This window comes from Chrysochloris asiatica, unplaced genomic scaffold, assembly GCF_000296735.1.
Source record: "Chrysochloris asiatica unplaced genomic scaffold, ChrAsi1.0 scaffold00009, whole genome shotgun sequence".
In the NCBI taxonomy this organism is placed as follows: domain Eukaryota; kingdom Metazoa; phylum Chordata; class Mammalia; order Afrosoricida; family Chrysochloridae; genus Chrysochloris; species Chrysochloris asiatica.
Window position 1 is genome coordinate 36,056,519 of NW_006408527.1, and position 11,929 is coordinate 36,068,447.

The following is an 11,929-nucleotide window of genomic DNA, read 5'->3' on the forward strand; positions in this document are numbered from 1 at the left end:
AAAAAAAATCAGTTGAAGTCTACTTGATTCTAATTTATGATGATCCTACATGTGTCAGAGTAGAAATGTGCCCATGAAAATTTGACTGATGTTTCAAAAGTAGATCACAAGGCTTTTCTTCAAGTCACTTCTGTGTGGATGTGAAACACCTCAACTTCCAGTTAGCAGCCCAACACATCAACTGTTTGCACCACCAGGAACTCCTTGCCCAGAGAATTCCTTTATAAACATTTGTCAGAAAATGAATCAGTGAAATACCTTTTCAATATAACTCCTTACCAAATATATCTGCCCACTGTCCTGGTGTGGCACTGTGGGTTAGTGCGCTGGACTTCTATGTCAGTTTGAACTGCAAGGTCTGTGGTTTAACTAGCTAGCTGCTTCTCAGAAATCCCATAGAGGGTCGCTATAGGCTGGAGCCAATTTAATGGCACTTAACGATAACAACAACAACAATGAAACAAAGTAAATGCAAAATATAATCCTGCTTTTCCCCTTTGTTTAGACTGTTCCTCAGCCTACATCTCTATCAAATCCTACTCATTCTTTTATTTATTTAAGTTTTTATTGTGAATTGAGTGATAGTTCACATGGGAGAACGTTAGTTTTACATTCATTGTTTCATTGCAATGATTACAATCTTTTCCATGCATCATCATTCAACTGTATTTGCTTCTATTCCCTCTGTTTTTGTGTGTGGGGGGCGTGGGGTGGGAAGGGGTAGTGGATGTACACAAAAAACACTCAGGAATGTATAATCATTTAAATAATCAAAGGGCATATTCTGCAAACACACAGTCTTTCTCTTTCCATGAGTCTAGAGTCCTCAGCTACTCTATTTCTCCATGTCCTCATCTCTGCCTCCATCTCTAGTGTTGCTGCTTCTCTGGATAGGGTCCCACATTCTGCTTGTGCTCTTCTCCCTTGATGGTCCTAGGGTCCTCTGTCCCTGGACTTTAAGATGAACTACTTCCCACTTTGTGTTACCAAATTTCTACCTTTACAATGGTGACAGTGGCAATTAGTCATTATAACAATTACTATTGAATCATAAGAATCTTATCCTCATCTCCTTTCACCAGACCCGTCTAGAGAAGATGAAAACTGTTCAGTGGAGATTCTGCTTCCCCTGCACACTCTGAAACTAAATTCCCTTTTGAAAACTTGTAAGCCAGTCATTTTGTGCCTTTATAGCACCCTTCTCACCATTTTAGCTAGCCAATGTCTAAGTTGCCCATCCCTATTAACCCTGTAGACAGAGAAGATAGGATTGATACTTGATGTGAAGACTCATTCCCTCTCAGTTGGTATTTTGAGCTACTACATCGGTAAGTATAGGTCACATTCATCAAAGAGTAGCAATTTACAATTATTTCCTTTATAAAAAAAAATTTTATCTTCCTCTAAGTAGAGTTCTGATCATCAAGCCATCAAAGTTAGGTCAAATGAGTACTATCTACGAGTTTGGACATTCTTGTGTGTCCTCACTTCATATCAACTGGACACTTTGCTCTCAGCTCTAGCCCTCCATAGCTATGTCCTTGTCTGTGGGCTCACTACCCATTCTTTTAATCCCATTGAAAATGATACTTTAACTGCTTTTTGATTCATTCCAGCAAAATGTATTTGTGATATTTAACTGCCAGTTATATAGCCCACTTTGTGCATTAGTATTCCATCAGATACTAAATTGCTTTGTTTTGAGGGTAGGGAATATCTCTTACACATTTTAATATTTTTTCTTTGTATGGCTTAGATCAGTGTTATGCATAGAATAGATGATGTACTATTTGCTGTTAAATTACACTCAATTATTTGGTGATACCATCCTGTTTTAGGCATGATGTATTTCTCATTTGTGCCATTGTTGCAATATCCTAACTGATCTACTAAAGTTATTCTGGTAAATTTCAGGTGGGACTGATTTCCAATTGACTCGGAATAAAATTCCATGCCTTAGCACTCAGGGCCCCCTAGCACCTTGTCCTGCTCTTGCTTTGTTGCTCCCATATTATGTGGTCTGGTCATACTGGATCATAGGACAAAAATGGTTCCCATCAGACTGTTATTTGATGCTATTTTCTTAGAATAGAATGCACTTTTTCCTCTTTCTGGTGATTTCTATGTTTATCCTTCCAGGGCCGCAGGAGAAGCTTCTTTCTTTGTTTGTTATCACCTCAAACAATCCCAAGTTATACTTTAGTTTGGATTCTGAACATTAGATAAACCCCAGCTGCTTGCCAGTGACAAAAAAAGTGGTTTTCTAAAATTATGAAAAGCTAAACCTCTGAAATCTCTGTATACGTCAAAGCATTTTCATCTAGCCAGGATAACTCTTTAGCTACCATTTGGGCTCAAATCAGAAAATAAACTTAAAAATAGTATAGTGCCTGGCACAGTGTAGGCATCACAAGGTCCTATTTACAATTTACTCAAATGTACAACACACTCCATTGATACAGATCAATAATGTGTCGTATGACAGAAAAATTCACAACCAATGCTGATCCTGACTGTTCAACCCCACAAAGGGAGACTTACTGCCACACAGGATACAATAACACTATTGAAAAGCAAAGCAAAACAAAGAAGGAGACTTGGTGGTGCAGTTGGTAAGCACTTGGCTGCCAACCAAAAGATCAGTGATTCTAATCCACCAGTCGTCCAGCAGGAGAAAGAAGTGGCAGTCTGCTTCAGTAGAGATTTTCAGCTTGGAAACCCTATTGGGAAGTTCTACTTCGTTCTATAGGTTGATATGAGTCAGCATCTACTCAATAGCAGTGGGTAGGGTTTGGTTAGTGCTCACATGATAGATAACATATCTTATTCCTTTTTTTTCCCCCAATAGGACGGTATAGAAATGCCGTATTTTGAAAATTTCCTGGGTTTAAAATACAAAAAATAGAATAGTCTTATAACAAATGGAGTACAATAATTACTGTAGATTCTGTCTATGACATTTTAGGAACTGGAACATTACATGATGTATATTTGTGGAGGCATGTTGCTTCTAATCTTTAATCTATTTCAGTTTGTTCCACACTAGAGAACATTGGAAAATACAACCTGAAAAGAGTCTGCACTTTTAGTAGTCTTGAAAAAGTCAAGCCTCTTTTTGTGTTTCTGCTGCAATAATCTGGCTTCTACTTTTATTAAAGGTCATAAGTCAGAGAATGTGTCTAATAGGAGATTTTCTTTTTTGCCAAAGGACAAAGCTCTGCAAATATTTTCTGATATTTGAACTAATGGAACTTTTGACACTCTAATCTTTAATTTCTTAGGCATTGGTAGATAACTTGTTTCCCCAAGATTTGTTCACCAGGTGTTTTAATATTCATTCATTCAGCAAATATTTATGCAGGTCTCAGTTTATGGTAGGCATTCTCCTGGTGGTGGTTGTGAGCCATTGAGTTGGTTCCGACTCACAGCGGCACTATATAGGGTTTCAGAGACTGTAAATCTTATGAGACCAGAAAGCATCATCTTTTTAACTCAGAGCAACTGGTAGATTCAAACTGCTGGCCTTGCATGTTAGCAGCCCAGTTCATAATCCACTACACTTCCAGGGCTACTGAGGCACTCTGCTAGGGTTTGAGATTTAGTGTTGAACAGAAAAAGGCACAAGGTTCTTAAATAATGATATCCACAATTTAGTAGGGGAAGACAGTTATCAAACTTAGTGGAGGAAGAGAGTAACATGAATTTGTTACACTATTGTTATAGTTTATAAATCCATGGTACTATGAGAATATCTAAATGGGATCTGACCTAGGAAAGGAGGTCAGGGGAGACTTTCCTGAGAAAGTGGCAATTGTACTCAGTTACTATTGGTAAGAGTTAAAATTGCATTCCAGGACTATTCTGTACAAAGGTTCTATGTGGTTAGAGGGAATGACATCTACAAGAGAATTGAAATAGGTCAGCGTGGCTAACCAGGAGAAACATGGTGGAAATAAAATGAGAGGAGGAGGAATCAAACCATGCAGGTGGTAGGTCCCATTGGGGATACTGCCTTTATTTTAATTGTTCAGGAAAACGATCAAGAGTTTATAAGTAAAAGAAAACAAGATATGTTTTGTAGGAAGCACACTAGACAGAAGAGTGAATATGAGATAACAGTTTACTGAAGCTGATCAGGCATCAGATGATGGTATTTTTCATCAACGTGGTGATTGAGAATGGTGAATAAATATATTTGAGGTAAATTACACAAGACTTACTTACAAACTGAATATATAGCATGTCTACTGGATTCCTAGCTTGGCTAAATATTTGGATTATGCAGACTTGATGTATGTATTCTCCAAGGAAATACTGAATGACTCTTTGGAACTTATTCAACCAATAATGATAGAGCATCTAGTCTGTATTATTCTAGTTGTTGGTGTTACACAAATGGATAAAGCAAAGTCCCATAAACCTTGTGCGTGTTGGTGCCAGAAAGTCTGGTTGACTTTAAGGTAAAAGATAGTGTAATTACAATGAAAACAGTGTTTAAACTATTAGCATTCAATTCTTAAATGTTGGCAGAATGGAAATAAAGCATTTTAAAAAGTACTTCTCAATATCCAACACCTCTTATTTGTGTGAGAATCTCAGGGAAAGTAATGGGACAGGAGGAATACTATAGCAAGTGGAGCCAGGGAATGTGCTAAAGGCACAGAGCTGGTTTCAACTCACTGATTCTGTATAGGGTTTCCAAAAAGTGGCTGGTAGGTTTGAATCACAGACCTTGCAGTTGGCAGTTGAGTGCTTATCTTACTACACGACACCAAGACCCCCAAAGTCACAAATCTGTAAGTGAAGTCATCACTTGCACCCAGAGATTTCCCCCTCCTTTTTTTTTAAAATAAAACCGTAATACCAGTAACCAGTTGGCATGGAGTTTAACTCAAGGCAATGTGGCATGTGTGTTAAAGAAATGTGCTCTATAGGATTTTCAAGGGCTGAGTTTTCTTAAGAAATCAGATTGCCAAGCCTCTCTTTTGAGGCATCTCTGGTGGATTCAGCCTCCAACCTTCTGGTTAGAGTCCGAACATATACAACACCATCTGCAGCACCTATGGACTCCAAAATCATAGAAACTGGTAAAACAGTTTACTGAAGAATAAAAGGATATTCCTTTTATTTTTTTTGAAAAACCAGCCAATTAAAAACAAAACACAGAATCATGGCATCCTTTTTCTCAACTAGGAAAAAGAACAGTAAGTCTGGAAAAAAAAAAAAAGTACATTTCTGTCTTCATTACTAACTGAGGTAACAAACAGATTTTCTTTTGGCCAAATGAAGGCAATACATCCAGGATAATTCTGATTTTTACTTATCATCACAGAAATGAACAATTTCGGGTATGTATCTTGAAAGCTCATGCCAAGTGGAACTTGGAACCAAAGGAAAGGAACAGCAACAAAAACAAAACAGGCTTACTTGCCCAATATTTGGTTTCTTTCTTCATTTGAGAAAAATGAGTGAATAGTTTCTTTGTCTCTATAAAGTATCTCAGATTTAGCTGGTTCTTAATAGATAGTCCTCAAAGGGCTTGTTTTAGGCTAATGCTCTTTTGCTTTCACTAACAAGCTTGACTTTGTAATTATATTACCAAGTTTGATTCTAGTGTTTTAAGGACATGACTGACGTCCTTTGATTTATACAATGCTTAGTGGGTTTGAAAAATTAGTGATAGGAATCTATCTTCCTTTCAACTCCCACGTCACAATTCTGAGGACTATCAACTCTCATTTGGCAGGTATATTATCTGTGCACGTACCAGAAAGAATGACATATTTTCTTTATACCTACTAAATTTCCAATAAAGCAAACAAAAGCAACCACATTTAAACTCAAGTTTCCAAGGAAATTATTTACCAAAATAAATTTATTGAAAGTATTCAAAGACCAACATCAACATTTAGCTGCCTTCAAGACAGTTTTTGGCACTCATAATGGACATGTAGTTTTCAACACAACTGCACTCATTCTATTTCATACACCATCTAACAATTTAAATACAGACTGTTTCAGTGTAAGTGAGACAACATTACAATGATTGGTAGCCTCTAGAACTTCAATATCCTTGCATACAGTAAACATTTTAATGTTACATAGTCTAAAAAAACAAAAACTAAAACCACCATGTAGTAACATGGACTGATTTAGGCAAAGACATACACAGCCAATAAGCTAAGGCCTCATAATCCCAGATCTGATTTAATACTTCTGGACCGTTAGCATTACATCATATCTTTCTTGTCACATCCCTGCTTTTTCAGCATGAGAAACACCACGTTCACACCATGACTCCCTCTCCTCCCTGTGCCCTAAATGCAGTGATAGGAGCATCATGATACAAACTTCTCCTAGATTGGTACTAGCTTTCTGAGTCATTATCCAACTTTGAATTAATAGTTATGAGCGATGTTTACTGAACACTCAGGCTGAATTCAAGGTTAGTCTTTTGGTTTCTTGACCAGTCAAAGCCTTTCTGCTTAGGGAAGAAAAAATCCATTTATTGGCTCCTATTTTCATCTCATGTAGTATGGGGGTCTGTGGGGAATTGTGGCTTTTTACACAAGTCCTGGTAGAATTCTGACTCCAAGAAGCGGGGATAAGAATTGTTCTCCATTAAGCTGTATACCCTTTTCTGGGCCGTTGTAAAACAACCACTTGTAGCTTCTTGTATATTTTGGGCAATTAAAGTTTTTGTTTGAAAGTCGATGTTTATCTGAAATAAAAGAGAAAAATACTGACTATTGTTAGAGACATTAAAATCTATTTAATATATATTAAATAGGCACTCCGCAGATTATCAACATCTGTGGTTACAAAACCATCCCCATAAAGCTTATTAAAAACTGAGGTATGTACAAAGATTTATAATAACAAATGTTGTTACTTTGTGATGTGATTCAAAACATTATTGTACTAGTATCTTAAAAATGATTTTGTGGTTTGTATGCATAGAAAGGAGTCCTGGTGTGGTGCTGTTGGTTAATGTGTCAGACTGCAAAGCCATCTGAACTGGCAGGTCGGCGGTTCAAGCTCACCAACTACTCCTCAGAAACCTAAACAGGGTTGCTATGGGTCAGAACCGCACATAATGACTTGACTGCACATAACATTCATAGAAAGGTGTATCATATATACTATATTAAGGGAAACATTTGACTGACTTTACCATACCTAACTATTCTGATTTATCAAATTTAGGAGTGGAACCAGTTCATAATCTAGGGACTGCCTGTAATGTGTGATTAGCTTTACCAGTCTGTCACCAGAAAACATGAAAACTAGAACTGTGGTTGGGCCGTGCTGAGTGTGTGTGTGTGTAATCCTCTTACCACTTGGTGGCTTCCCTATCCTTTTCATTTGAAATCATTTAATTCTTTTTATTTCATTTTTGTACTTATTGTTGTTTGTTGTTAAGTGCCATTGAGTTGGTTCCAACTCATAGTGATCCTGTATAGGGTTTCTGAGGGGTGGCTGGTGGGTTTGAACCATTGCCTTGCAGTCCAGCACATTATCCTGCATTGCCACACCAGGGCTCAAAATGGGCTGAAATATTTTTAAGTATTTATTTATTTATTTTACCTCTTTTGGAGCTTCCTTTTCTATGAAGTCAGTATATATTTTCCTTGCTTTTGAAGACAGCTTTTGGGGTGACTTAGTTTTTTTGAAGTCTTCACAGGCCAGCCAGAATTCAATATTTTCTTCACAGAATTCAGATTTTAAAAAAGCTCTGAATGCAGCAAGACCATCTGGAAGAAGACAAAAATGTATGCAGGCATGATTTTTTTCCTAGTATTCCCCCGCCCCCCCCCCACTGTAATTATTTCTAGATGACAGTTATTTTCTAGATTTCACTCAAACTAGTAATTCTGAATTTAGCTCTTTAAAATTTAAAAGTTAAGATGCCAGTAGGCAAGCTGCTTGATTTGGCGCACTGCTAAAGAAATATGAAAAGTTAACTTTACTGTCAATGAAAAATAAATATTTATAGGGGAGCCATAAATTCTCTGGGAACTAAGCCTTTTGAAAACATTGCAATGGAAAAGCTGACTTAATCTTAAATAACAGCAACTGCCACTTAAATTTTAGGCTAATAGTTCTTCTCCAGCTAGAGTGAATTTCCACCATTAACCACCGAGAAAAAAGAGAGTGGAAACAGAGGTCTTATGCATTGTTGATGTTAAGTGTTGTTAAGTGACTCATAGTGACTCTGTATAGGGTTTCCGAGGAGCGACTGGTGAGTTGGAACCACTGACTCTGTAGTTCAAACTGACCTGTGGTCCAGTGCTTATCCTACAGCATCACCAGGTCTTATGCATAGTGACTGCAATGGTGGTGGTGGTGGTGGTTATGTGCAATAGAGTTGGTTCTGACTCACAGTGACCCTATACAGGGTTTCAGAGGTTGCAACTCTTTAAGAGCGCAGAAAGCCTCATTTTTCGTCCGTGGAACCACTGGTAGTTTTGAATTTAGTTTAATTCCTTTCAGATCAGCCACTCTTCTGTTGGGTTGATATAACTTTTGTAAACTCCTGAGCCACTTGAAATGGATCAAATTCAACAGATTAACTTACATTTACTGGCTAGTAGCTCATCAAATGTTTCTGACCACAGCTGTGCTTCTTCAGGAGATGGCCTGTAAGAGAAGTTTTGCACGTGAGCTTACACACCTCAGAAGTCCTTTTTTGTTCAGCAAATAAGTATTTGTAAGTAAAGATTTTCAACTTACTTGATAAAAGTTTGCTGTTTGCTTTTCTTGCCAGGTTTGGGTTTTCCAGGTGTGGAGGAATTTTGTAAGAAGTAGCTCAAACGGGCCTTCCAATCCTTTAATCTTGTTTTTTAAAAGAAAGAAGATCGACTAAGTGGCAATGTTTGAGAATGAAATTACTGCAGCTGAACACATTTTTTTTTAATGAAACTATTGCAGCTGAATGCATTTCCCCCTCACCCCCAAAACACAGTTTTCCAGTAGCTACAAACCACACAAAATCAAACAGGAGCTCTCCAGAGGAGATGTCTTTTCCTTTTAATATAATGTATTGCATAGACAATTTGTTTCATCCATTATTTGAACATAGCTATCTAAAATCACTTAAGTATTTACAGGAATTAAGTTTACGTTGTTCAATGCAACAGCAAGTTTCTCTGCACGGCTAGTTACAACTAACTACAGGACATTTCACACTTGATGAAACCTCCAGGAAGCTGATCTTCATTTCCTCTCTACGTTTACAGCTGGTGGATTTGGATCACGCTGGGGTTTTTGCACAGTTGGTCTGCACACAGTGAGTTTGCACACTCTTCGTCCCCCTTCACAACTACAGTTCTCATTTTAAGCAAATGCTGACCAGCCATAAACTACCCCACGCAGTCTGAGTGGGGGTGGCTTCTACTTTTGAACTAACAAGATTGGATTTATATTCCGAACCAGCAAAAACATCTCCATACCAGCAAGCTGAAAGCGGATCAAAACTCATAATAAACCCACGAAAGCTGGGGATTCAACCGCAGGATTCCCTGATGTCATTTCAAATGCAGAAGAACAAAAAGTCAGCCTGCAATTCTCGTAGTGCATCCGCCACCGACCTATTCCTGCATATGAGGAATTTCCTCCTCAATTCCTAAATTCAACACGACCATCTTTTGCTCAACTAACAAAACAGATTCAACCTAAATCTTTTATTTTCCTAATATAGATGCACACATATAGATTATTACTATTTTCCTGCAGAGACGGTAACTACCTAGGTTCTCTGTTTTTCAAAGCCGTGACCGGAATCTACCGCTTTTGCAGCAGCCGGGGAGGGCAAATTCGTATTTGCAAATTCATATTTGCAAAAATAGGAGGTAAGGAGCCGTACTCACAGGGTCCGCTTCATCTTCTCCCGCTTCTCTTCACTCTTAGGGCAACTGCCTGCGTTCTTGTCCATCGGGCCACAGTATTCGTGCTGGACTGCCAGGAACATGACACTTGGCATTATCTTCTTCCCGGTCCGTAGCTGTTAGCGAGAGGGAGAGGTCTGCAGTTTTTATAAGAGGCAAAGACGCGCGGGGCAGGGCCTCCCGGCGACAGCCGCACCCTCTGAGAGCGATGATTGGTCCGCTACAGGGAAGAGGCGGGGAGAGCAGCTGGCTTCAGTCCACGCCGCCACGGAATAATTTACTAGCGAGGGCGCTGCTGACGTCTGCAGTCCCCAGCTTCGTGCGCTCTGGAACCACGACTCAGCCGCGCGAGTAAGAACAGGCAGTGTCATGCTCCTACCTTCCCTCTGAACTGTTGCCCGCAACAGTTGTGAAGCGTGTGGCTGGCGCAGTAGAGGCCTGTGCAGGGGCCTCCTGACTACAGGCCCGGCCGCTGCGCTCGTCCTTCCCTCACCCCCTTTGACGTGCCCTGGATCCCCTACAGCGGCGGTGATTCCCCAGCAGTAAACCAATGCGTCGTATTTCCAGTGGGCAGGGATTTCCCACCCGCTCCCGGCGACTCGTTAGTAGCTTACAGTCCTGGTCTTTAAAGTGAGCCCAGGGAGAGGGGTTGGGGAGGGGGCTGGGAGTGACCTCGCTGGGTCCTTTTCCTGAGGCTTTGCTTCGTCTGAGTCTTGGACATTAGGAAGACTGTGTGGGGGAATGAACGTAAATCGGGTAGGAACAGGAGAAAGTGACAGTCTTTGCAATTAGGTTTGCATTTTGACCTTCACACTTAGACTCTTGACTTGCTCTATAGGGTTAATCCTCAGGAGTCCCCGGGCACTTCTGCTTCCAGAACCGGAATCTTAGATCTTACATTGTGTGGGGGGGAGGAAGGGAGAAAGGAACACACTGAGACTGAGGGAGAAGCACTAACACTTGCCAGATGGAATGCTCCGAAATACCAGAATCACTCGAGTAGTTTTAAAGTTCAGGGATACACGATTTCTTCGTGAGTCATTCTTGATTGGCTTAGAATTTACCAGAGCGTGTAACTGGTAAAAAGTAGGCAAGGGTGGGGTGGGGTCGGAAGTTAAATTTGCTTAAATAAGTTTATTTGTGAATTCTTCAAAACTCATCTGTCATCTCCTGCAAGCTTTAAAGTGACTTGATTAGTAACGACTGACAGATTGCTTCAGCTACAAAATGATTTGATTTCAGAGAAGAACACTGCCAGAACCATACTGAGGAAATTCAAGCGGTTTCCCCATCTTAATTACACAGTAAGATTTACAGCAAGATATTTCTTGATTGGGATGTAAATTTTCTCCCAAACTTTGCATTGAAACCCCCTGCTGTGGGTTCCAACTCATACCAACCCCATAGGACAGAGCAGAACTGCTCCTAATGGTTTCCAATGCTGTAAATATGTACCAGAGTAGACTGCACATCTTTCTTCCTGGAATGGAATGGCTGGTGGGTTGGAACCTCTGACTGTTAGGGTTTTAATCTCTGTGCCACCAGGGATCCTTCCTTTGCATTAAAAAACAAAACCAAACCAACTGCCATGTAATTTCAGACACTGTGAGTCCTTATGGAGCAAGTAGCCTCAGCTTCCTCCTGTGAGTAGCTGGTGGGTTTGAACTGCTGACTTTGTTTTCAGTCCATCAGGTTTGTATTAGTCCTGTTGAAAGAACGTTGGAACTAGTCCCCATATTTTAATGTTGGGCTGCCAGTAGCTGGATCTCCAACTTTTAAGTTGCTGGGGGAAATCTGCAATTAATATGAAAGAAAACAATCATGTACTTTATAACAACAACAACAACAACAACTTTATTATAGAAAGGGAAGTAATTTAGATTACAGTTTTAAAAAAAAATAAAAGCAACTTGAAAATATGTTTGTGAAATGTAAGAATGTAAATTTATCAAGCATATGCTTTTCATCTCTACAAGAACTTTTTATGATGTTTCCTATGTCTTTTTTCACTTTCTGATGATTCCGTACTAATTTATTATATA

General features: G+C 39.4%; 1 protein-coding gene and 1 pseudogene across 1 annotated transcript; one reads left to right on the plus strand and one right to left on the minus strand.

Moving 5' to 3' along the window:
* Positions 1 to 6,469: 6,469 nt before the first annotated feature.
* On the minus strand, positions 6,470 to 9,989 carry RGS2 (regulator of G-protein signaling 2, 24kDa). Its single transcript, XM_006834184.1, has 5 exons — positions 9,870 to 9,989; positions 8,734 to 8,835; positions 8,579 to 8,640; positions 7,588 to 7,754; positions 6,470 to 6,721 (listed from the first exon to the last, which is right to left on the minus strand). Exons 1-5 carry the CDS (start codon positions 9,980 to 9,982, stop codon positions 6,527 to 6,529), a joined length of 639 nt encoding a protein of 212 aa, XP_006834247.1. The 5' UTR covers positions 9,983 to 9,989; the 3' UTR covers positions 6,470 to 6,526.
* Positions 9,990 to 10,437: 448 nt separating this feature from the next.
* The window catches only part of LOC102828579, a 68,324-nt pseudogene continuing 66,832 nt past the window's right edge, over positions 10,438 to 11,929 (plus strand).

Coding starts and splice junctions, on each gene's coding strand:
- RGS2 (XM_006834184.1), bottom strand. CDS start 9,982: ATGCCAAGTGTCATGTTCCTGGCAGTCCAGCACGAATACTGTGGCCCG. Junction 7,755..8,578: donor TGAGCTACTAGCCAGTAAAT/GTAAGTTAATCT, acceptor GTCTTCTTCCAG/ATGGTCTTGCTGCATTCAGA. Junction 6,722..7,587: donor AAAAGGAAGCTCCAAAAGAG/GTAAAATAAATA, acceptor CTTTTATTTCAG/ATAAACATCGACTTTCAAAC.